The sequence below is a fragment of the Aythya marila genome (genome assembly GCF_965140915.1).
Source record: "Aythya marila genome assembly, chromosome: 12".
Classification (NCBI taxonomy): Eukaryota; Metazoa; Chordata; class Aves; order Anseriformes; family Anatidae; genus Aythya; species Aythya marila.
This window is the reverse complement of record NC_139053.1, coordinates 13141722-13169259: the sequence shown is the minus strand read 5'-3', so window position 1 is coordinate 13169259 and position 27538 is coordinate 13141722. Positions and strand designations below refer to the sequence as shown.

Below are 27538 nucleotides of genomic sequence, written 5' to 3'. Positions count from 1 at the left end.
TCAGTTTTCCTGTAGGCTTACTGGCAGCAATGCGTAAGATTCAGCATTCTATTTCGTCAGTCAACAGAGTGGAATAAAGAAACATGTAAGTTGTTTAAAAGCTTTTCTCATCTGTGGTCATATCAGTTTCTGAGACATGATTTTGCACAAGATCATGTAAATGTTGGTGGCAAGATTGTACCCCTTGACATGGTATCAAAAGCTGCTTGACATATTGGCAAGAACATGACAGAGGCAATCTAAAAAACCCCAAACAAACCCTCCTCTCCCATATCAGTGTAGGTTTTGAGAGTTCCCTTAGCAACCAGCACTGAACCTGCATACCTAATTGCTTCTTGCTAGTGATGAGAGAAATTGTGTACATTTGTACTGTGGATATATGAGAGATAGGGGACGCGTCAGCCTTGCTCAGATGCAAGTTTTCCTGGTGACAAGCAGCTAGAAAAGGAGGGGACTGTTTTTGCCAATGGGAGCACATACATCTACGTAATGTACTCCATTCGCAAAATAAACATTACTCTTGGTTAACATCTTGATGTCTGTAACTGATGGAATCAGAAGGAATTTTGTTGTTCCCCCTACTCTTCCATCTCAAAATGATGATCCTTAAGCAGGATGTCTGAGAGGGAAAATATGGCCAAAACATTATCTGGATTTGGTAGTGTCCCTTAACTTACCTGCCGCACAGTTGTGCTGATCCTATTAATTACTGTTTGCCTTCAAACCCACTGGAGTTACAGTGAATCTCTCTGTGGCCTTCCATGGATGTGAGGCTTCAGTCCTTCCCTGAGCTCAGGCAGACAGTGAGAGAGATTACCTTAAAGTAGCTCCTGCAAGTAAATCCCTTCCCAGGTCGCTCAGATCCTTGGGAGCACTGCTGCAAACTACAGCCCCAGCCTACAGTCTTCTCTAATTTCTGTTGGGGACTAACCCAGCACTGCTGTGCTGGGCTGATTTTTGCACTCAAATTATAAGCCTGAGACTCCAGCAACCACTGCTGTGAAGTTTAACACAAATAAATGCCCTGTCGTTCTGCCAAAACACAGTTCATTGGGGTACTGCAGATGATACGTAATGAGTATAATTCCCAGCATTTCAGAGGTAGTGTTGGCTGAGATTAGCAAGACTAACTTAATAAAGCACTATCATAATTGCATATTCACTGGGAAAGGGAAAAATAATCAAATGAAAAAGGACAAAACCAGCAGGGAAAGAAAATTTATTTCCAAGCATCTACGAGAGTGCTACAAACAATAGAGACTAAAACTCAAAGCATTTAAAACTATTAAAAATGTAGTTGACAATGTCCTTCTTAAAAATCAAACATAAAAATGTAGAAAATGCAGTTATTAATTCTAAAACTTGCTCAATAGTGAAACAAAACCAGATAGCATCAATGAGGATGGAGTCCTACAAATGACTTTTTTTTTTTAACTTTATTTCCATTTGTTAATTTGTAAATTGATACTCATTTCATTTTTTAATGTTTATTTAAATTTATAATGGAGAAATGTGCAAATCTAGCAAAATATTCTTTGGATTATAAACAGAGAAAAAAATCAACAACCAAAGAAATTTGAACCGAGTTAATAATAAACTATAGAATTATATAGAATGCATACAGCTATAATAAAGTGAAATATTACAATAAACATTGTAGAGCAAATCTGCTGATTTAGCAAACTTTGCCTTATAAAACATAGGGATATAATGGGACAAGTGAATATGTTATGATTATAGAGCTGAAACATCATTCATAATTTTAATGAATTAAATTTTAATCTAACTACACATATGGGGGTCTTCAGAAAAGCAATACACCAACAAATCAGATTTCCTCTCAGATCAAGCAGTTTGGTACTTGACTGCAAATGAAGGACAGGGTCTGTAAAATGAACAGTAGAAAAATGTATATCGCTTCTATTTATTGCCTCTTCCCATATTGCAGCTGCTGATCTCTGACCCTAAACAGCAAACTATATTAAATTTAGCACAACTACAGCTGTACACAGATGCTGAAAATGTTGATGCACGGAACATATTCCAATCCCTTGCTCATTCTGAACTAATATAAAAAAAGTTATAGATCATTTTTCGATTAAAAACATACATTACAAAGAACAACTCTGAAAGCACTCTGTATTTCTGTCATCACAAATTAAAATGTCTTCCTATCAGTGGATGATGCTATTCTAATGCAGTAAACAAAAACAAAAAAATCAAAATAAAAGTAAGTGCCAGAATCTTAATTAATACTCAGGTAAGGTAATTGTCAGGTAGAACAGTCTTTAGGGAAATTATAGCTAAATTGGGTCAGATTTAAGTCTCTAAAACCCGCAGAAGCTTAGCACAGGTATGGAAATCACAAGCCTGGAGTAAACTGTAAACACAGAGTGCTCCTGTCCACTTATAAAGTCATTTCTGAAACCTCTGGAATTCCTAAGATATAAGATAAATGCATATTACATGGGACATATTTAAAAGTATTACACTTAATTTAATCCAGAAAACACAGTCATATTATATGATGATTATTACTGTGTTCTGGGAGCAGCCACAAGCTGTATATAGAGAGGGTACAAAATGTTCACCAGACGTTACATTTTTTTTTAATCTAAAAAACATTTGTAAAATGTACTTGATTTTTAAATAATCACTTAACAAGGCAACAAACCAACTACAAACACATAATAAATAAGGCTATTAAAAGGTCACAACTGTAGTAAATTAGTCAGAACTATAAATGGGACATTAGAAACACTATGTTTTTCCTTATATGCTTAATAACCAGAACAAGAATTAAAAAAGAATCAGTTTATTTCAAAGTCTGCTTCTTATATTGAAGCACATATTAAAGCAACAGTACAATGTTCATAAAATATAAGTGTGATGCTGTAACATTTCTTACATGTCAGAATACTGATATTTGTATGTATACTAAAATAAGAATTTTAAAATTGTACAAATAGATACATTAAAAATGACATAGAAATAGGGCGCCTCCCACTGCAACAAGACAGAGTTTTTATATCTGGCACGTATTAGTTCAAGATGAAAGTATAAGCAAAAAGATTTACAAGAATCAGCAGTAACAAGTTTGATGCTCAAGAGACATAATAATTGTACATTGTACTGTACATACATCATATGGGTTTAAGCTGGCTGAATATTATATATTTCAAGTTTAAAAATGCACTACCATATAGAGTGTCCATAGTTTAAGGCGAAATTACAGCTCAGAACTGTTATCTTTTCTAATTTGTGGAAGCTTCTTTGACATAAAAGATTTAGATGTTCATAACACATAAAAGATTTCCCTTATTTGTAGGTTCACTTTTAGCATTTTCCTTCATTTAAATATTTTGTATTTCTTAAGTGGGTATTTTTCCTCTAGTGAAGTTGGCAGCCAACTTCTATATTTGCCTTTTGCAGGAAAAGGTACTTCACAGTATTTACCACTTTTATGTCCTTTTTTATCAAAGGAATCCTTTCTGTCAAACTTACATGTTTAAATGAGACTTTTCTTGATTTTTAAAAAAATACCTGCTTAAATTTCTTCTGGAATCTTCAGAACATCAGACACAGTTCTTAAGGCCAAATCTTAAACTTTATTGTTAAGAATCATCATCAAAAGTGTCTTTGGAGCCATACAAGTCTGCAAGTTTCTTAAATCGAGGTCCCCAGTTTTGTAGATAGTCGTAGTCCAAATCAGAATCTGTTGTCGCTGACTCTAACGAGCTAAGTGAACCAGCCACTGAGCCTCTTCCTTCATAGCCGTAGATCTGAATAGAGTCATACGGAGGAGCAGTTGGATCATTATCAGCTTCTTGTATTCTTGTGTTGATGAAATCATCAACATCAACACTATTGGGAGCTGGTCGAAGCCCTGGTCTTGGCATATACTGATACTCAGGTTTTATGTCTTTACGAGGAATAAATCCATTGATGCCATCAGGGTTCTGCAAAGTAGCTATGTCAAAAGCTTCAGTATCTTCTTCTCCTCCACCTTCATCATCATAAGTAATAATGTTCTCCCGGACATCTTCTTCTTCAAAAACAATCAGAGGTTCTTTTTTCTGCCTTTTCAGTGTTACAAACAACACTACAATGACTATAGGGAGGGGCGGGGGGAAAAAAAAGCAAGTTAGTCTGTACCTCAAACAGTAGCTGCTTTATAAATAAGATTATTGCCTTCACTGAAATCTCAGCTTTTAAGCAGCAGTTCAGCATGTATTTTTGCTAACATCTGCATTTTTAGAATATCCAGCTAAGCAAAAGCTACGATGTTTGTCCACACGAATTGAGCATACTGATTTGAGGGTTTCTCATTGGGCTGAAATCCACTGCTCATACTAATTGATCATTAATGCAAGACTTTAATTCAGGAAAAGCATTTGTGGGTCTCTAATGCAGCAGCACTGCCTGAGCTGCCCAATCACATCTCTGCCTGCAGCAAAACAAGGATCAATCTTTACTGTCCCCTGTATGCCCAAAGCTGAACTCTAATTCCATGTTCTGGGCATTTCCATGACAATGGAATTTTTCTGAAGTAACAGATGAAAATACGTGCCTTTGTTGACGTGTTCCTTCTCACTGCAGATTTCTTTAAATTACTTAAAAATACATAATAAAATACTATAAATTACTATGGACAAATTAAAACATTTTATGTAAATATTTTCAAATAATCAGGAAAAGCTTTATAGTGCTTTCTTAAAAGCAGGTCTTCTGAGCCCTTCATTTGTCTTCAACACAAGAGAAGTTAGAGGGAAATAGCTGGCAGGAGCCATCAATCCTGGCTGACCTCAATAAGGAACCTGTCATCCAGGGAAGATCACAAAACTTAAAACTGTATGTCGTGACCTCCTTTAAACAGTGTCCCTGATTAACTGATATTAGGCCACAAAAGGACATTCTCTGAGCACACACAGACAAATTCTCTGGTGCTTTCTATTGCAGTTATCATATATTGTGTTTCAGCCTGCCAGATTAGTGCCACCTGTAAAAATAAATGCTAAGAAATTAAGATTGACTTCTCCATCTTGGAGCCAAAGTTTTTTTTTTTGCTTTTGGTGTTTTTGTGTTTTTGTTTTGTTTTGTTTTTTAATACAAACAAGTATAGAAGAAAAATAAGTATAGAACTTTTTTACCTAACAAAATCACAATGCAAGCGAGAATGGCGATTAAAGCTCCCGTGCTCAATCCAGCATTGAGGATGTAGGCTTCGGCATTACAGGAGAGCAAGGAGCCATTGCTGTCACAGCCGCAGACTCGAATGGTGAGGGTGTTGGTGCTGCTCATAGGGGGGAGTCCACCATCACTTATTACAATGGGAAGAAGGTATAAATCTTGCTTTTGGCGACTAAATCCTTCACGTCTAACAAGAACACTTGCTGTGTTATCTGTTTAAAGAAGGGAGATGGTCATTATCATTTTTTCCTCAAAGTTTTCATCTTAGCAAATACGGAAAAAATATATTTTGCCACAGTGGCCCTGATTATTATTATTATTATTATTATTTTTTTAACATTTTAGAATGTAAAAACAACATGAACAAAGTATCACCTTCCTAATGACCCCAAAGCAATTACAGTATTTTGTTTCATCCATACCCCCCCAGTTTTAAGGGTGATGAGGGTAACACAAGGAACACAAAAACTGTCTCTCTTGGTTAGTACTTTTTAACATGTATTGTTCTCTTTTCAAAGTATCTTAGCATCCTTCATGTGCAAGTTCACCAATTACTTAAACACCAAAAGGGAATATGCTAACAGTAAACAAAGCAGTGATTATACGACTCATAATGTTTATGTTTATTATAAAACAGACATCATATAAACACTTGAATATTAGATATACCAGCTAAGGCAATGTAACACATTAACCATAAATACTAAACAGTGCATATGTCACCGAAATCCTACCCTGCAAACCGTTATCACGGAAAATGACAATATTTTTTGCACCCCAGCAACTTTCTGGGAAAGTCACAATACTTCAACAACCGTTAGAATAACTGGGCCTTGGTATTGCTTGGTATAAGCAATTTTGAAAATTAAAGCCTTTAGCATAGGGGAAGAAAATGAATCCCCCTATTGACCTATTGCTCTTGGTGTCAGACCTGCAGGAATGGAAAACACCGACATGGCCGGTGTGAATGAGACTCCCACCAAAACACAAATCCAACACTTACTGTGTATTAGCAGATCAGAGCCTCAATGTTCATCTCTTTCAGTAAGATGCACTGAAGCAAGCAGCATTTTGGCAAAACCAGTTTTTCACCCAAACTCCTCCAAACCAGAATTCAGACAGCTCGATCATACATGCACAGGCTGTCGGGACACATTATGAATTATGTGGCCATGTACTGAGTTATGGTGCCTGTCTAACACCATTTCCATTTGTTATCACTGAGCAGTTGCCTGCCTTGGGCTTCCTAGTCCAGGGCATCAAAACCAAGCATCCATCTCAGCACAGAAAGCTGTTTTGGATAGTCCTGGGGCAAAAGCATTTGAAAGGGAAGTGTGTGACGTGAAACACTGGGATGAGATGGCTAGGGCTTCCTGCTCCCAATCTTGACAGACAAAGACAAGGAAGCATGAACAGCATTGCTTTATTTGTGCTTCTTGTTTCTCAGTTCTCAGACTGAATCAAAGTTTATAAAATTGTAAACATCCCGAAGTAAGTAAAACAAAACAACCCCATCTGTCGTTTTCAGACCTTCAAAAACTAGTTTATGACGAGAATTTAATTCACACAACCTTTTCTGTTTTAAGAAAGTTCTTTGCTTTTCACTATATAATGAAAAGAAAAAAAGAGAATAGAATGGTCCTTTTATCTACTAACAGAGGGCTATTCTCTTCCATTTTATTGCTGCCTTGGGGTACTGCAAAAGATTAATCATTTCCCTGTTGAAGAGTCAGCATAAATTCAAGAATTTAATAATGCAAACCATAAAACCTCTTTTAATGATCTAATCATTTTCCATGAAAATCTGTGAATAAATTATACCAAAAGTGAAGTGCTCTTGCCTTAATCACCCTTGCAGACAGTACCCCTGATGTAGGAGAAGGTCTGAAACAGTCCCCAGACTTGATGGACACAGATCAATTTATGGGATGAGAAGGATGCTTGTACTAGGGTCCTGTTTATTGAGACTCTCCACACTAGAAAATTTTGCAGATCACACCAGAATAGGATGAATTTTTTTAGGACTGTCTTAGATACATTTGATACATGCAGAATTAATTCACCTCCCAATATCACTTCTGGTTTTTCGATGTGCCCTTTGTCTCCTTTCAAAGTCATTCTACCCCTCTAAATGTTTACATGCAACATTTCCTGAGCTAGGTTTTCTGGCACAATTTTTTGAAAGGATTTTAGTGTTTATCTGATAGTCTTATTTTTGGACTGTAAGTTAATGGGCTCATGATAATTTTATATAAATAGAAGTGTAATATCTGATACCTATTAACCTAACAACAAACACCTGAACAAACATACATTGATACAGCATCAAATTAATCCAAAGGGTTTTCTAAAATGCATTTAATAATTCATTTCATCAACCTGAGAACAAAGATCTGCTCTATTAAATTAGAGTGCAGCAGGACAGACAACTCTTGTGCCAAAATATATGAACATCACTAGAGGACTGAGATACAACTGCCTAGAGACTGTAAAGGCAAACTGGAAGGAAATATAAGCCGTATCAAGTATTAGTATATTTAGTTTCTTGGTTACACATTTTTTATATCATATTGCATGTTTCCTGAATTTTGGTAAATATTATTAATAGCTTAAATAGTATTCCTACTAGAAATAAGAAAAGGATGGAAAATTACTCAGTTATTATACAGTGTGGCCAATTATGTTATACTAAAGCTGAATGTGATCCAATGGGTCATTTATCTGGTTTAAGTTGAGGTGATTTCTAAGTTAATATATACATATATTTTTAAAAGTAAAATCCAATCAATATTCCTGGCTAAAAATTAAAAAGGACTAACACGTCATTTAATTTCTTTTCTGTGTATGTTCACTTCTCACATTTAGAAAGAACATAATATCCACAAGAGAAAATAAAACTCTTTTACCTAGATAAAAGATAACATATAATCCTAGCTAATATTCTCATCCTCGCTTTTTCATCATTTTCAAGTCCCAGGAGTATAACTATAATCCAGGTATAATGGCATATTTTTTTTTAAGTCAAGAAACAGAAGTTAAATGTCAATACCAACTTAAAACTATTACTTAACACGTATGGGAACTACTTGACTGGCAGTCTTGAAGAACACAAAGACAGAAAGAAGAAAATATCTGTCTCAACACCATCCAGAAAATACACATGCTCTCATTTTTCCAGCTATTATTGTCACTGATTTTAGTGGACTCATGCACTTAATTTCAGTCTTCATAGAGCTCTGTCTTGCATATTTGAAAACATCACTACACCTCACTTTTGCCAGTGTGGTATGATGCGTCCTTGTGCAGCATGCAAAAGCGAGGTGGTTGCAATACTTCCAGCAGTATTGGCTTTGTGCCTGGCCTCCACACAAGGTGAACCCAAGTAAAGGGCGTTTCAGTTTAGGACAGACAGGGCAGGATTTAAAGCAGGAAATCCATCTGCTAAAAATCCATCTCTCTGTGGTGAAGTGCTATGAGCCTCCGCTGCTCTTTTGAAGCTCTGACTTCAATAGGAGTAAAATTGAACAGAGCCTGGGCAAACACAGTGCTGTTTACTTATGTGGTATAATGTAAGTAAACAGCGCAAAAGTAATTCGGTGTTTTATCACAGCATGTGATAAGCCATTATCTCATGCTTTCTACTGAAGATAGTCTCAGCTGAAAAACTTGGTAACACAGTAGGCTATTAATAGGATGTAGAATGTGATTACTTTTTTGGATTACTGCAATATGTGATTACTTTTAGGAGTTGGTAGAAAGAAACTCTATTAAATGATAATTATAGGACTGTATTCACTTTAAAGTTTTGTAATAGACCCAAACATTGGAGTTTTCATTAACTGTTCTCCACAGTTAATAAAGCCATTTTTCTCTGAAACTAGTAATTCCCTCTGAAAGCAGTGGCATGGTATATAGACTGCTCAGATTTACAAATGAAAAAGAAACTTTAAATGATCATGTAAATTATTTGACTTGCCAACGATAGCACACTGTTTCTGAGAAGTTCTTTATATGGAAGTAAACAGAATTTTAACTCTCTACAATATCATAACTTTTTTTTTTTTTAAATGAAACAACACAGAAATAGTTAAATTAGCAACATGACTGCAGTAAGGATTGTACAAAAATGATAGAAAAAACAGGATGTAAATGGATGGATTGCACTACACTATTTTCTAAACAAAAATTTGTACAGGAAGATTCAACCCTTAAATACTGACTTGTTGAAATAACCTTTTCAGATATCTAGGTCCAGTCACTACATTTGATGGACATCATCATTTCTATCACTAAACAGTTTTATCTGGGCTTTGTCATGAGAGAGAGAAAGAGAGACAGAGAGAAAGAGAGAGAGAAAGAGAGAATCTGCTGAATATGGAAATGAAAGATTAATCGAATTGGCTGGAGTCAGGCACCATAAGACCATTTGCCGGCAACTGTATCAAAGCATCTCAATTCTGATTTACACATTCTCTGTTAGATTATACAATCTAATCCATTTTCAATTTAGTATGTTGACCAGAAAATATCTTGTAAGGAGAAATTTGACCTCAGGGTCTCAAGCAAAGAATTCATTTCTATTTACTTCTCTCTAAAATACATTCATCAAATTTTCAAAAATGGTGTTTTTCTTACTTCAAAGAGAATAAATATACTCTCTCCACTGGATCCTCTATGAATTGCTTATGTATGTACAAGTGTCAAGTACTAGGCAACAATATTACTTTGATCCTTCAAGAATTATGGAACTTTTGTTTAGGAATTCTGATGATAATTGCCCTCACTTCAGATGTTGATGGCGATAGAAAGCATACCACAACATAACATTTGAGAGAAAAAAAGTTGTTACTGAAATTATGTATCTGGATTATGTTGCCTTTTGTACTTCTGTCAATCTACAATAAATCATTATTTAAACCAGTTCAACTGAGTTCTACATTTCAGAAAACAGTTGTTTCCTTCACACATTAAAGCTTGCTATTTAAAACCAGTTCTTTAGAAGCTGAAACTGTATTTTTTTTTTTTCCCTGTACAGGAAAACAACAAATGAACATTGAACATAAATGCCATACTGATTATCACTAAATAAACAGAATAAATATTTATAATGGCTGAATCTGTATTCCTCCCCCCGCTCCCCCCGATTCCTCAACATTTGGTAAGTCAGGTTCAATGATGTTATAATGTTAGAATATCTAATAAATTTTAGCTTTCATCTATGCTTGTTTGTTTTGTTACTAAAATTTCTTACCTCTTATGATGCTCATTCTGACTGCAAGACTGTATTGTATTTCATTAAGAGAAAATTGGCAAAGGGACCGGGATACCCATACACTGCGATATACCCGCCCTGGATTTCTGTTTCACAACAGAAATTTCCTACAAAGGTTTAGTTTCACAGTGACTTCTTTCCACTAGGACCCTAGTCCATGTCTCCTGACATCCAAAAACCAGCAAACAGATTTACGTAAAAAATACAAGCAATATAATAATTTACCCTTCCCTCACTAATTTTAGATTAGGAAGTAGTTTTGTTTAAATCAAGGAGACCTGCTAATTAAATTTACTGAACATTTTTCTCAATGTTTTTTATCCTCTTCCTGGGTGATAAAATGGCAGTGGATTTTCATGTAGGGTATTATTATGTAATTTTAAATATGTATTCAAGAAAATAAGGTTAATAAGCATTACACTACTCCAAGAACATTCCTGTATTTCAGCTGCATTTTTTCTGCCTTCCTCCCCTAAATCTCTAGAAAACAGGCACTCTGTCAAAATTAATGAAAATGCTGTTGCATGACATTAAGTTGGCCATTAGTTTTCTTTTGTCATTTCTTTGGACACTATTATAGAGGGAACCTTCATACAAACCTCTGTTGTCTCTGAGTGTAAAATTTGGATTATGAATAATTTCAGGTGGTAAACTGAAGATAAATCTTGGTCCATTGGCCGAGTCATCCTTGTCATCAGCACTAATTGTAATAAATTGCTGTAAAAGAAAAGTAGTTTGTAAGCAAACAGCTCCTTCTCTGGATACATCACATATAGACAGCATTCTGAGAAATCATTCGAATACAAAGAATTACAAAGTCAGAGGAAATAGCTGAAAACACCAATATATCTCAACAAATGTATGCAATTATAAACATATTGCAGACTCAAAGCTAGAAAGGCAATCTTTATTTTACATTTAATCAACACAGGATTATAGGTGTAAAAGTATAGATACACCTAGATATACATTCTTATATACAGACCTGTGCTAATGATAACTTAGTAGGCTAAATAACATTTTGCAGAAAATTCAGCAGCTCACAATGTCTCTTCCAAACTGCTACACCAAATCAAAAAGTGCAGGTAGTGTATAGTGCTTTATTTCCACCTGATGCTCTCCCTTTTCCTCGCAGATTGTTCAGGGATAAATCTGTAAACTACACCATACAAGCACTGTACTGTCGTTCTTCTTGTAAGATGCTGAATATTTCTTAATATCCAAACCAAGCTCACAACTGAGAAAGTTGTTCCCAACCAGCTCTGTTGCCCATGTACTGGTGGGTACTTACAGCCAACATCATTCATATTCAATACACAAAGCACTCTATTGCTATCTGTTGATAGCAATACAAAATAAAACCACAGGAAAAGTACACACAGGATGAGTGCTTTAGGCATTTTGTACAAAATTTAAAAATAAATGTTCAGTTGCTGCAATTTATTCAAGCTTTCAACACAGAACTGGGCTAACAACCTACAGTAAGAAATTCAAATGTGGTGAAGGTGGAGCACACAGGCTTACCTGATTGCTTCGAGCATTCTCACAGACAAACGCTTCATAGGCTGCCGCAAATTTGGGGGCATTGTCATTGACATCAACAACCTTAATTGCAACCGGAACTTTGGCTTCCTGGTGTTGTTTGTCTATGGTGTAAACAAAACCAGAATGAAATGGAAGCAGGAGGATCCCTCAAAACTAACAAAATCATAGCAAAAACTGTATTAATTGTATGCAAGTGAAAAAGAAATAGGCTAAGGTATTTCTGTTAGGATTTACTGCAACATACCAATTTGAGTCAATTGGAAGACAACAGAATTTATAAAATTGATAACAAAATAATTCAGTGAAATACTTACGAACTTCAACTGCAAAGACAGAGATATTATGCCAAGCAATTTCTTCCCTATCCAAAGCTTTTATTGTCTTGATGTTGCCATCATCTGCATTAATAGTAAAATATCTTTCAAGGTCAGTGTGACGATCAATTGAATACCTAAAGATTGAAAGTCGGTAATTAGGTAAAAAAAGATTTAGCAGTTTCATGTATCCTTTTTTTTTAAAAAAAAAAAAACATTATGATTTTTAAATAACTATAAGCAGTACCCTTAATATTATTTTGAATGTAATGATAAATGGTTGTTTTAAAAGGATGTTCACTAGGTTCAATTCTACATTTAGAAAAAATATTGTCAGGATGCTAGTACTAAGTGAAAATTGTTGTTCTTTGAAGTCTCTATATTAAAACCCCCTGATTTTTTTTTTTTTTTACATTCTTCTCTTACAAAATACGATTACAATATCTACAGATATATTTATGTTTTTATCTGTTTCATATTAATGACAAAGATCTTTAAAGTCTTCTGATCTTTGGATTATTCAAAATGTTAGTCGATCATACTAGCTTATTAAATATTATCTATTACCTACACATGTCCACAGTTTTATGCACCTCTGATTTTCATCTTTACCATGCAATTCTCCAAAATGTTAACTATACCCATAAAATGGTGTTTTATAATTTAAGTTACACTGTGAACATGACAAAAAAAAAAGTACCCTAATAGAAGACTACCCAATATAACTGCAGAAAGTAGGTGTGTATACGTGGTTTTCGGTAGAAATTAATGCTTTGCATTTATCTATAATAGTCTGTAAGGCACTGTACGGACTCCTATCTTTTGAGAAAAAGATGCTGTGATAATAAAATAAGATATTTTTAAGAAGGATAAGATATAGAATAGAATCTAATTCAGATGTCCTCAGGTATATTTTAGGTAGACACAGCTGTGGTACACTTACAGGACTTTCTGATACAGACTTTGAGAAAAGAGTACCTTATGGAATAAGGCATAAAAGCAATGCTGTATGGTTACACTTAGTAATATTCTATGTAAATTAGGAATCTTACTGTCTGAGGTCTATTATGCTATCTTAATAATTTGTATAACAATACTAAAAGCTTACCATGCTTACAAAGAAACAGCCTGCTCTAATGAAGCATACCTTATAGCACTGTTTGCAGCATCAGGGTCTTTGGCATGTACTTTTCCAACCACAGTGCCAGATGCTGCATTTTCTTGTACTTCAAAAATATAACTTGGTTTTAAAAATACAGGTGGTTCATCAGCATCTTCCACTGTAATCTTCACTGTTACTGTGTCCTTGAATGGTCCATTGCTGATGAACTTCGGATCGATATGTACGTTGGCTGCCTCTACCTTCAGACTGTAGGACTTTTTGGTTTCAAAATCTAAGAGCTGTGAGAAACAAGAAAATAACGTATTCATTCAACAGAGTTAGCAAAACTAGTGTAAAAGCAGTCAACAGTCTCCTAGTATTCAATAACATAAAACAAATGTGAGCATATCTGTCAACAAGCTTGGACTGAAATGTGTGTATTTAAAAACAAAAAGACTGAAATAGAAGGAGCTACATTCTATGTATGGAGCAGCATGAGAAGGCACTCAAAATATCAAGACGAGTCTTTGTCTTGCTCTTTGCTTCCTGCATCTCTCAGGAAATCATCTTTACTGGGGAAATTACCCTGTCCTTTGTGCAGCCTTCCATATAGCATGGAAGAGGAATGGATAGGAAAGGGGTCAGCCTTGGACTATCCATATCTCTTTAGAGATATGGATATGGACAAAGTGAAGTTAATTTTTTTGAAGTAGTAGAGGAAATACAAAGATGGCTTGCAGTTCTTTGATTTCTGTAGTTCTTTCCATCCCTAGATCTCATGTCACTTTACAAAGTGGAGGTGAAATAATGCCAGCTAGGTCCTTTAGAAAGCCTGATCCAAGACACAGCATATCTGCATTGTCATCAACGTGAAATGGCTGCAGTGTTGCAGCATTGGTCACCTCAAAATGATCGTGCCTCTAAATACCTGAGAAACAGGTGCCAACCACAATTCACAAAGTAGGCTAACAGCATAAAGTGAATGCAGGCAGTGACAATATGCCCACATTTTAAAATGCACATGACATACATTCCCACTTCTAGAACAAGTACAGTAATTGAACCACAGGATAATTTTGATTAGAGGAGATCTTTGGGTCTCCTCCAGAGAGACTGCCCCAATTTACAGAGCAGGGCTAACTTATAAGTTAGGTTGCCCTGGCCTTCTGGTTTGACTTTTGAATATCTCCAAAGGAGATGAATAAAAAGATATGAAGGGCAAAATAATAATGCTTAAATAATATTATATGATTTCTAAATTATAATTTAATAACACTTTTAAAAATCATATTGATGTATGAAATCACCTTAGTATTTCTGCTGCTTTTGGCATAGCCTGTGACTCCTTCAGAACAGTATTTTGGACAATGCACAGCTGAGGAATTCAAACTATAGGGCATGAGGCTGTTCAGACTGAACATAAAGCAACAGTGAATGTCTGCTACTTATCAGCACTAGGCAAAACTTCATTAACAATGAAGCTGATGGCATTGTATTTTACCGTGACTTTTTATTATGAATTCATTTAGTTTGTGCAATTAATCCACTGTACAGTTTTTATGTAACTCTTCTTGGTTATTTTCTTCCATTCCAATTCAGCTAATGGGGAAATGGAATATTAAGAGTTAATCACAGCTTTAGAAACAAATTAAGTGAAATTGCATTTACTGATATTTTAGCTTAGGTGATAACCCATTACTACCACATACTCTGTCAGAAACAAAGAATACTGCACTTTGGTAGGTTTGAGAGGACAGTACTACTCACCTTCTTAAGCTTTACAACACCTTCCTGAGTCTCATAGTCTGTTGTAATTTCAAACATATCCACTCCATCTCCATCAATGATGCTGTAAGCTACTAAGCCATTTTCTCCAATGTCCGGATCTTTGGCCTTCACCCTTCCTACTTCCTCTCCAGGAACAGCTGCTTCTGACACTGACATCTGGTACACACCTGGCAGAAAAAAAAAAAAAAAAAAAAAAAAAAAAGACATTTGCCTTAAGTATGCAGTCTGCTCTCCAGTTGTAAATTTACTCATTTAACTTATAAATTCCAACTAACCACAGTAATTTTTTACACTTTGAAATTCCCTGAGGGAATGTTACGGTATAAAGAGCTCTGAGAAGGCATATGTGAAATCTTAAAACACATTGCTAATCTATATAAAATTACCTCTTCATTGATGTTTTACATAACATCTGTATACCTATCTGTTCTGGAAGGGGTTAAAAAGACAATTGATTAGTCAGAATAAAGAAATTGTTGTGACATTATCAAGGTTATAATTCATATCAAAGGTGTTACTAAAAAAAAATGAAGGAAAATTTTTTAATACAACTCACAGTATGACATTCAATTCTATAGTTGTGAAGTGTTTCTGCCAATTTATTCAGTAGCCACAAATTACATAATATGAATTGGATAGACCTGACTGCTGTACTGCCTAAAGAATAAAACTGCTGCTTTATATGACTTTAATTTGGAGTATGAATGCATTGTTGTAGTGATTATAACAGTTTACCACAACAGAGAATACATATATATACCAATTTGTGTAGGATTCCATACTTAAAAAGGCTTTACCTCATCAAACTTAAAAGGGAAAACCATCCCCACACATCCCATAGTTGTGGTGCCACACATTTCTCTTTGTGTATTAAGGACACTAGAGGAGACCAATACTCTTTCTGGATAAATCTCTTACCAGCAGTTGTCCTTTAGGGACCATTGCTTCCTGGAGCTTCCCAACCTACCACAGCATTCACATAACATAACCTGGTTCTAAACCTACAAATCTATGTCAGCATTTTCTGCCATTTCATCAGTATTAGTACAAACACCAAAACAGCACGAGAAAATAAAATAATCTGATTTATCCTCCTCTCCATAATTGTTCTTTGTTGCTACAGTAGCACTCTAGGAACATCCGGAGACTTACACCAGTCAGGTCTTGGCTCATTACCCATAAAAACAATTGGCACATGTCATGGAAATAGGCCATTAACTCCTGTCACAAAGAATCCAAAATTTAAGCACATAACTCATTAAGGGTTTGAGCAATGAACAAAACAAAAAGAAAAAAAAAAAAAAAGTAAAAAATTTGCATTTGGCTATTCATATAAACCGGTCAAACCCTGGTTTTGTTACAAAGCACTCCCAAATAAGGTTTTAAAATTAGGGGCAAATGATTAAGTCAAATAACTGATAGCTCACATTTCTGAACACTGATTTAAATATTCTCCCAAAACAGATTTCTTGTTTTTTAAACTCGGTAAAATGACTAGAATTTGCTGAGAAAAATAAGAAAAATACATATTTTGATGGGGTTACTGAGCAAAAATACCATGTAGCGGGGTCCCAGGTTATGACTGGATTAAAAAGATATGGTTGTGAAATGTGTAGAACCTGACTTTTTTTTTTTTTTTTTTTTTTTTTTTAAGGATTTAACACTTTTCTGTTAGAACAGTAGAAAACGCTAACAGATCTTTACATTTACGGACTGGCTATGTCATTTAAGCTCTGGCTTGAGGGTCCAGGAAATTGCAGCATGGGCAGAGAGCCATGTTCACATCCAGGATGTATCAGTGTTGTACGGATGCTCAGAGGGGAAGTAGGGTGGGGTAGGATGGTGCATATGCTGCACTCCAAAACAATCCCATGCAGAGATGAGATGTAGGACAGCTGTGTGGGTCCATTAATATACTTCCCCCAACTGGGAAGACTGAATCTGTTAATGTCATCCCTGACTAATTTTGTACATGAAAAATAAATAGCAAAGGTATTGAAATAGACTTATTTGACCACCAGCAATGTACGTCAACCATCAATTCCAACATGTAATTGTACCAAATTGGTTTTATTGCCATGATAAATATAAAGCATACGGAACTTCCAGTCATAACTTTTATACTTACTGACATGCATCATTCCCTGAGAGTGTTTAGAGAAGTAAAGGATGAAGCATCAACACTGAAAATGAAAGGCTACGTGTAATTAAAAAATGATGCTCATTCAAGGGTCTGTTAAAGACCCGAAAGGACATAATCAGGAGGTGTTACCCTGTACAACACTTCTGTCAAGGGCCCAAAAAGCAAGACTCTTGGACATAATGTAAGAACTTATGTAAGAACATAAAGTAGATCTCCTTTCCTTTGTCCATCTTCATCAATAAACAAAATGGATTACTGAAAGGCTTGAGGTTAGGCCACTTGGAGACTTCTTTCAAACATGGGTAACCTTTACTGCTTTCTGCTGCACACACACTATGAGAATACAATTTACTGGATCTCTCTCCACAACAGAAGAATCTGTTCCTATATAAAACTTGTAGGAATTTTGTTTTAACCTCCTCCTATTTCCCCACAAAAATTACTTAATATTCTCATGGTCTGAGCAGAGAAGTAAACACACTTTGATTTTTAAATGTCTTTTACATCCACACTGTAATTATGAAAATGGGAAAGGCAGTAAACCAGCTTAGCCCAGAACTGCTGCAGAGGAGGTACGTCTTCTAGTACAGAGTTGCTTGAACTGTCCCAGAAAATGAGACTTCTTTTTCCATTAACAGAGAAGTCCACACTATGTCTCCCTGATCACATCACAGGTATATTTCTAATATAACATGGTCCAATAGTGTTAAAAATGAAGTATAGAGTTAGGAATCTTTGAAATCCAATTTTAACATTAAAAAATGGCTCATTGCAACACAAAGTAAATCACCCAGATACTGAAGTTCTATATGTTATCAGCAAAAATGTGTAAATAATATTTGTCTATTCCTATGTGTGCTGTGATAATCCATCAGTTACTGATTTTTGAAGTTTTGAATGTCTGATGCTATGCAAATATGGGTATTAGTAATATATGTTATTAAGGACTCTGTTACTTACTTTGTGGGAACTTTGGTGGGTTGTCATTGACATCTGTAAGTGTAATTGTCACTTTGGTTGTCCCTGAGAGGCCTCCCATGTGTCCTCCCATATCTTTTGCCTGTATTACAACATGATACTCTTCCTTAGCTTCTCTGTCCATATTTGGAAGGGCAGTTCGAATAATTCCTATAAATACAAAGAAAATATGTCACATATGAATTTTCACATGTTCACATCATGAAAAACAGGACAGTGTTTTTTTAACATGCATTAAAATGCAGAAATATTTGCAATAATGTTCCAGATTATCTTTCCTCTATGCTGTGCATGACACTATGCAAGCAAACTAGCCCAAATATTTAGAATAGTTGAGCAAAGAGCTGCACCAGAAAATTACAGTTCAGCACAGAAACTGTTATTTCTATCATACCATATCATACCACAAAAGATAGAAACGTCTTTCTAGTGTAGTGTACCAAGAAGTTCTACCAAATGCCAGGGGAACAACCTGCTAAGCAGCTTAGCTACCATCAAGAGAGAACAAAGGAAGCTTTGCTCAAACACACCAGCACATGTACTGCCTTGGTCAATACATTTAATTCTTCATTTTAATGGATTCCAGTTATGAGGTCCTACTCAAATAAACTGGTCAATAATACCTGTTTGAGCTTCCACCGAGAAGTACGGCTGACCTTCAAGAATACTGTAAACCAGTTTGGCACTGTTCCCATATGTAGGATCATCAGCATCAGAAGCTGTTACCTGAATAACAGATGTACCTAAAGATGGAAAGCAAAGACAGAGGAAATACAAACAGAAGCAAATGTGTCTGTAAGAACCAAGGAGAGAGACTTTCAGTATGGCTACATCTTTTTTTTTTTTTTCCAGGTTTGGTAAATGAAAAAATTCACTTAGCAATTTATACATGACAGAATAAATTTACACAATCCACAAAGATTTGTCACCAAATGTGATGTGGATTAATGTTCTAAACACTGAAGGTATAAAAGTCAGCAGTCATTATGCTTAAGTATCATTATGCTTTTTTTTTTTCCCCTCAACAGTGTATAGCACTATATTCCTTTTGTCATTAGACAGCCAAACAAGTTTTCTTTTTACATTTTCCTCAAAAAGTGTCAGAGAAATCATTCCTGTAGAAATCTCTGTGATAGACACAAGCTCAAACAAGACATAAAAATGGAATAAATAGTGTGGCAATAACTCCCTAGCTTTACTACACAGCTCAGCCAAAGGAATGATCTTGATGTTTACCCCAAAGGATTCACACTCCATAAATTCTAGGGGACCCTCATGCTCCTTCCTAGGAGGAAACAGATGTGTTCTAGGAGCAATCTAAAGACACCTCAACCATGACAGTAGCTGAACAAGTTTTGATTTGGTCAGCAAATTAGATAAATTGACTGAGTCACTGACTGAGCTTGAAGTAAAATTTACCTCCCAAAATTCTAGAGGAATTATGTTAAGCCAAGAAGTACTGACAATGCAACATCCTCAAAAAACAGGGACTAAAAGTGCATTTATGAGTACTCACCTACATTTGATCTCTCTGGCACATTGGCATGGTAGTTCTCATGAAGGAACTCAGGTGGGTTGTCATTTATATCTTGAACTTTAACAATAAATTCAGAGGGTGGTTCCAAAGGTCTATTAGTGTTCCTGTCTACAGCTTGTGCCGTGAGAGTGTACTGAGCTCTCTCCTCCCGGTCCAGTGTCTTTGTTGCATGGATGTTCCCTGATTTGTCATCAATAACAAAAATGATGCCTGCTCCTTCACCTGAGAGAATGTATTTAATGTTTCCATCTCCAGAATCAATATCTGAGTGAAGCTACAAAAAGAGAAACAAATATACTTTCACAAGATAGCATAAATATTATGTGTTTACAAAAAAAAAAAAAAAAGAAAAAGAAAAAGAAAAAAAAACTTGAAATTAGTATAATTTCACAGTTTTCTAAAATCTTGTCTTACACTAGGCAATGATCCATACACGAGCCCATGTTATGAATATCTGTCCTGCATTTAGACACTGCCTGCATAGAGTTGCATGCTACCACACAGAGTGCAACTGAGACTCGAGCTTTGAGATTTAAGGAAGAAAATACATGAGAAGATAGTTATAACAGGATCCTTATTTAAATGAAGTTAGAAGAAAGAGCTTTACAGAGTTTTTACAAAGATTTTGTACCTTTCACACTAATCAGATTCTGCAAAATGTAGAATTCTGTGTAAAAAAAGTTAATTGACAGATGGGATGTAACAAATGAGCCAATTGCTGATTGCCAACTAGCTTTTAATTGCAACTTATTTGTTACAAAAAACGTAACGAGTCCTTACTGAATTATCTTACTTTCACAATTGTACACTTCAGTTTGATGAATGAGGGAAATATTGAGCCAAATTATGGATTTATTGATTTTATGTTTACATCTACAAATTGTATGCTTTTAACCATCTTTCAAACAAGAATACCCAGAATGGTGTTTGGTGTCACCGACCCAGTTCTCCATTCTTCATGTTGGCATTAAGTCAGCACAGTTCAGCTGACTTGTTATAAACCGGTAAATATGCCTTTAAAAAAAAATAAAATAAATATATATATACACATACACACACACACACACAGGTAATCAGTTACTGTTAGATAGTAACAGAAAAAAAGACCAGTCCAGGATGTGTGTATATACATAAGCACACACAGATATATATCTTCTACTATATATATACCTACCCCTTGTATACTTAATTTTACTGATAACTTCAAAATGAAAGGATGAAGAGATATCTTTTGAGCTGTACACTTTTACTGAGCTGCTGGGTTAGACATTACACTTTTAATTACTCATTTTAAAGAGAATGATACTAGATATTCTTGGGACATACTGTTGTTCAAGTCATTGCTATGGTCTTAAATGACAGCTATATACATTCATTCAAACACTGCTGAGGTCAACAAAAAAAAACTTGTATTCACTTAGGTAGTTTTTGATTAGCTCCTTAATTGAACTACAATAACGTGATTAATTTTAGGTAAATAATTAGCTGCTGAAGAAAGAGCTAATGCAACAGAAAAGCAATGGCAGGAAAAAGAACAACTCACAAAATAATAATATTAATTAATGATTATTAATCAGTGAATGAAAAACAAATTCTTACCCTTCCCACTAGTACAGGATCTGGTCCCGTGTACTCTTCTATAACAAAGAACTGATTCCACACCCAGCCTCTTTTTGAACGATGAAGAATCTGTCCTTCTTTTCCTTTTTCATGGTGACCATGAAGTGATGGCCTTGTGTGGTTCAGTTTTTCTGTAGTTATGGCATGGCTGTAATACAGCATGCCCAGGCAGATAAGAGCGGCATGTAAACAATTGTCCTCCTTCATTTTTGGTTATTTTGTAGGCACAGGAGTATTCGAGAATCTACCCCTTCCACCTTGGAAGTCAAAAAGTTTGGGCCACGTAAGAGTTTCAGATAAAATGTTCTGCACATAGGTTGCAACCACACATTGAATGCATCACTTTAATGCTCTGCAGCTTCCCAACTTAATTCCTGAAAGAAAGTAAAATGGACAAAAATGTCAATTCTTTTATGTCTCTGGGGTGCAAAATTTCTTTATCAAGCAAAACAGAATCAGAACTAACTCAGACTGTTTTGAGATAATAAGATTAAAATATAAAAATGATTATGAAATGATTATGAATACTAAGTAACAAGCATAGTTGGTGCTTTGGTACATGTAACTACCGCCTTACAAAATCCTTGGACTTGCTGGTTAGGGCACTCATTTGAAAGTTGAATTATATTCCCTCATGATCCTTCCAAATGGACTTAGCCCAAGATGTGAGATGACTGTAGAAATACCTAATTTATATCTAAGCCTTCTTAGGAGCTTAGATATAAGCCTTAGATATAAGCCGTTAAGCCATAGGTTTAGATATAAGACAGATACCAAGATACTTGCTTATCAAGAGTGGAATATTTCTACACATGCCTGCAAAAAGGCCTTGGATTGACCAATAGATTTTCATGCCAAAAATAAATGCCTGGGGGTTTCAAGGCAGGAGCAGTGGCTGACCGGACTCTGAGGACCTAAATTTTGGACTTAGGTCCTTGAAGTAGCCTTTCCACTCCCCCTGAGGATCAAGTCATCAAATCAAAGAAGCAGCACTGATTGCCAGTTCTTCTGTCTTTGTTCTGGTGATGATAAATGCCATAAACTAACACAAACATATTTAGATACTTTTGATAACATAGCAATTGATGTGGCTATTTACTTCTGTTTTCCCTGTGGCATAAATGACCAGAATTACATGGATTGCTTATTTTCTAATATTTCTAATAATACTAGGTCAGAATTAATATTTGAAGTAGCAATTGAGTAATAGAGTGAAGCCTGAACTAAGGTCTACAACTCCATCAGTTAACAGTCTATCTTAAAGGCCACTTTGACTTATCACTTGGGTTTCCAACATCAATACTTCAATCTTCACAGAGTAGCTAATTTTTACTAGGTCCCTAGGGTGTTTTGTTTCATTTTTCAGTGTAATTCATTTTATTCTTCTGCCACACACTAATAAAATACTCAATGTTATATTCATACAGGCATATGTATAAATTGCTACCATCTTCTTTAAAACAGAATCATTTTTCATGAGAAATAAGAAGGTACTTGTAGCACAGAAAATGTGAATATAGGGAAAAAGCTTCAACCTACATCACTACCTATAACTCCAGCAACAAATAAACATCTCACTAGTAACCAGCCCACTCATCTTGGGAAGTCTTTCTTAAATCCTGAGCAGTCACGTCTTCCCATCCACGTTCCTTTGCATAGCTATGTAACAACACACTTATTTATAAAACTCTGTATCTCTGTGTTGAGTGTAATTCCTAAATAAGGAAGGAAATATTTGTTCTTCATTTCCTCAAAAAAGCTGCTTTTTTTTTTTTTTTAAACTGAAATAACTTCATTTATAACACCATAATGACTCCAGTATAGTGAATTAAATCAAAGTTCCACATTTAAATACAAACATAATCTGGCACGAAGTTAGGAATTTCTACATTCTCTTTTCTTAAGCATATTACAGCATTTGGTGTATCCATTTTCATTTTTTACTACTGCTACACGATGCCACATTACAGATGACTCATAACAGCATGGGAGATATGAAAACGAAAATGATCTATTATTTTGGTCAGAAAAATGCTCTCAAAATTCAGTTATTCTGATACAACATTTGTGTGTGAACTGTGGAGCATTAGGCCTGTATTTTTAAAGCTTATTTTATATCTCTATTTTGTTGAGAGGTAAAAATCAGGTAGGACTTAAAGGACTAGAAAAATGTTATTTAACCTGTTTTAGAAGTGGCTTGAGTATGATAAGTCTTTCAACACTAATTATTGCAATAGCTTTTGATGATAAGAAGATCTAAAAGGAAAGGACATAGGTTTTTTTTTTTTTTCAGTTTTAAATAGAAAAAAAAATCAATTTGAAACCCCTAGTATGCAGTATTTACTTACCAAGCTTCCCTACCATTTAACTATCTATTAACCCAAGGGTCTTTTTAAATACAATCCATCAAATTCTGTACTCATCCCACAGATGTAAAATCAGCTCTTCTGTCTTGTTTAGGAAACACCTCTGGGTTTACATCATTGTGGTAGGCAAAATATGACCCCACAGCTCTGTTAACTCTTTTGGGTAGTCTGTCTACAGAAATTTAGTGGTGTAACTAAATTATAAATAATAAAGAAGTTACATCAGTAAAAATATGTATATATAATTTACATAATACCAGTTCAGTCTGCTTCAAAATTGCATTCAGTTAATCAACGATAGTGCTGCTTCAGAGGTGGTTTGCAAGGGGCTGTCCTTTCAGCCAAATAGCCTTCAGTGCCATGTCCAGTATAGCTAATTATGCTGGACAAGTATACTAGCATGGTATTTGTGCGCAGCAATTACTAGTGGGGTTGTTAAACAGGGTCTTCATGCTCCAAACAGAAGTGAAATAGAAAGACATGCCTAGACAGCTGTGCATTTTATAACCTGCTGCTAAAAAATGTTAAGTAAACTCCTTACATTACTAGATTTTGGATGTGTTTGAAAATTAAACTCTCTGATAATTACTCTTCATTAACATCCCATAATGATCTCAACAATGAAAATAAGTAAACAAATATGACCATTATTCCCAAACTTCTCAATACTGTTATGTAAATCAGTAAACACTTTATAAAGATGCTTAATAATAATGGAAGAGCCAAGCTGACACATACCCTGGTTATTATCAGCTATTCAAGTATGAAGTGCTGGAAACAAAACATTAATCACACATCCATGCTTAATTTACCAATGAGGATTTAAAACAAAAATTGCTTGCTACCTTTTGTTTTTATTCTCTACATAAACATATATAGAGAGGGAGCAATAATGCTACATGTCTTCAGGTTATATCTCATCCTATGAACACTATTTGGGGAAAAAAAAAAATCACTATAGCTCTTATATGGTAATTGCTTCTATTTTGAGTTACATTGTGAAAGGACTCCATGCTAGTAATACCAACCTGGCTCTTAAGTATGTGATCTGCTGCTAGCTAGATAGGTGAGAGCTGCAGGCTGGAAGGTCTGCCCAGCCTCCGCGTGCCCCCCTCTCCTTCACCCTGCCTGCAGTTCATTCTCTCTGTTCCCTTACATAGAGGCTGCCACAGCGGTAAGCCCTATGGCTCCTATCGTCATTAGAAAAGTTAATAATATAAAGCAATATAAAGTTCCACTGAAGTCTGTGAAATAATTAAATTCCTAACAGCTACAGCTTGGCTTTCTGCAAGGTACTTTCTTCCTAAAAGGCAAGGTGCACAAGATGCTCTTTAGCTATAGTTAAAATAAACTGCATTAAGAATGAAGTGGTATTATTAACAAAAAGAAGTCTCTCTTTTTTTTTTTTTCTTTTCTAAAACAATCTACTTGAGGCCTTTCAGATATTTTAATCTGCTGCTGAAAGCTAACAGTTCCCCCCACCCCTTTTTTTTTTCAAGCAGAAAATATAGAAGAACAGCTACACAATTTATAAAGCTTTTCCTTTTCTCCCATGGACAGCGCTGAGGGACAAATACCTCATCATCCTCTAAGCATGGAATACAGATCTGAGGCCAGCACTTGCAGCAGCTAGCTGGAATGCTGCTCTGCTCACAGTCCACACACTCTCTGTAGGTAGTGTTTCTTTTCAGACACCGCAAAACATTACACATAGAGGGAACTGTCACAACTATTTGCTGTGACTGTTTCTACACTTTTTTTTAAGTCATAATCTGAGAGAGATCCTCAACATCAGTGTTATTTCTGCACACAGATTTTATTCCTCAGCTACAGCAAACAGAATCTGGGTGGGCATTTTACCAAATTGCAACATCCTGATGTTTTTTCCATTGTTGCTTAGAATTACACAACATGTAATTTTGAAATCCTAGGTTTTCCTTAGAAATCTGTAAAAATCCAGCCCTGCTTCCCACTTCCTTAAGTGGAAGAATGGATACCAGGCTTGAACTAAGAAACACCTTTTCACAAAAGGAGAAATTCCATCAACAGATTTCAATCACATACAAACAAACATTCACAATTTTGGTACCAAATAACAGCTCTATCAGAGTAAAGGAAAAACCATGCAGCACACAAGATTAAATCACATCAGTGGCATACATGGATGCAATGGGACTCCAAAATGCTCCCATGTAAGTTATCAGTTGATGTATGTATGACTGAGATTTTTTAAAACAATATCTAGTCCGCACTCTGAATACCATCATGCATAGGGGGATGTCAAAATGTTTGCATGGAAATAGAGAATTTCTCCCTAAATAGTTGTGAGAAGAAGCTGTCAGGGCACTTCTAGCTATGTGGATAATAGGTCTATGTTTTTTAGTTACAGTTGTTACTTATTTTTGGAAATGCAAAGCTAACAAATTTCAATTTTATCATAAGCAAAGTCTGTTCTGCTACCACTAGAAAATACAAACCACCACCATTCCTAATGGAAATACGCTATGCAACTAATTAAGAACTCATCCATCAACAACCTGAAAAATAATAAAATTATGTCCACAGACTACAGCACAGCGTAGAGACGGAGTATTGGCGGCTCCAGCATGCATCGGCTCCACTGCCCTTCTGCATCCTCGCACTGAGACTGCAAAATGCAGAGGGACATCAGAGAGGTGGTGTCACTCTAACAGGCTAATCTGAAAAGTCAGTCTGCTCGACAAAACTTCACACGTAAATTTGAATGACTGCTTATAGATGACTAACAGACAAAAATAAAGAGCCAGCAATGATTATTTTAATGACAAGACCAGTCGCGGAAATGAAGTCTAGCCAATTTTAAATTTCTTTCATTATATTTATAGCAAAAATAATCCCAAACATTCATGCTGACTTCCTGTGTGCTATTAAATGACCATATGCCAAATTATAATAGACTAAACAATTTTTTCTGATTTGTCTAGGCTACAACTTCTGGATGATACATTAAAACAGCAATTGTTCTCAGGAATACACTTGGCAGAAAGCAGTCAAGAGCTCAGTGTAGCAATATAATAACAGATGATTATATTCTGAAATGTTTTGCAAGAGCGTCAAGTAAATATAGCAAACTCCCAGTCCAAATGAGATTTTAGCTGTAATTAGAATTAGCTGAAAAGATGAAAACTTACTTTACAATAATTTTATTGTCAGGTGAAAAAAATGAATAGTTTTTTAATGACAGCATAAATATCGGATCCTAGTAGCTCTGGAGGTCAGAACGCCCAAGCTCTGGGCAGAAGGATGCAGCACCCACACAGCTGGAGGAGGCCCTGCAGCCCACAGCAGGGAGGGACGTGTTGAGGCCAGGCAGTTCCCCAGCTCCTCAGGAACCTCTCGTCCATGCAGGCAGGTGTTGCAAAGCCAGCCTCGATATTTCTCTCCTTTAGGGTCAGGGCCATTCTGAACAGGCTTGGGGCTCATAATCTGTGGCTTAACTTAAATGGTTTGTTATTTCTTCCTTGAATACTACAATCAGGGTCGTGAAAATGAACAGTTCCTATGGAAAGAAAGTAGGAAAGATTTCCAGATCAAATAATCAGTTAAGTCCCACTGAGCTCATACTGGTTAATCTTTAGGGCGCATCCTGAATTTAACTGCTTTGTGAGTTTTTAATAAAACACATGAACTGATGTGAACTAGTC

The 27538-nt window shown here is 35.5% G+C and overlaps 1 protein-coding gene and 1 long non-coding RNA gene across 8 annotated transcripts in view; one reads left to right on the top strand and one right to left on the bottom strand.

Moving 5' to 3' along the window:
• LOC309882578 overlaps window positions 1-10582 on the top strand; it is a 34018-nt gene extending 23436 nt beyond the window's left edge. The window contains exon 4 of the long non-coding RNA XR_014318316.1: window positions 10226-10582. This is a non-coding gene — a long non-coding RNA (uncharacterized lncRNA). The remainder of the gene's footprint in view (window positions 1-10225) is intronic.
• The window catches only part of CDH11 (cadherin 11), an 80169-nt gene continuing 55800 nt past the window's right edge, over window positions 3170-27538 (bottom strand). For all 7 annotated transcript variants that reach the window (XM_082769804.1, XM_082769805.1, XM_082769808.1 and 4 more), the window contains 11 exons: window positions 21469-21863; window positions 19849-20143; window positions 18956-19075; window positions 18315-18482; window positions 15191-15378; window positions 13469-13722; window positions 12322-12458; window positions 11987-12108; window positions 11062-11179; window positions 5151-5402; window positions 3170-4111 (listed from right to left, as the gene is read on the bottom strand). In XM_082769804.1, coding sequence (XP_082625930.1) covers window positions 3615-4111; window positions 5151-5402; window positions 11062-11179; window positions 11987-12108; window positions 12322-12458; window positions 13469-13722; window positions 15191-15378; window positions 18315-18482; window positions 18956-19075; window positions 19849-20143; window positions 21469-21696 — 2379 coding nt within the window. In that variant the 5' untranslated portion in view covers window positions 21697-21863 and the 3' untranslated portion in view covers window positions 3170-3614. The remainder of the gene's footprint in view (window positions 4112-5150; window positions 5403-11061; window positions 11180-11986; window positions 12109-12321; window positions 12459-13468; window positions 13723-15190; window positions 15379-18314; window positions 18483-18955; window positions 19076-19848; window positions 20144-21468; window positions 21864-27538) is intronic.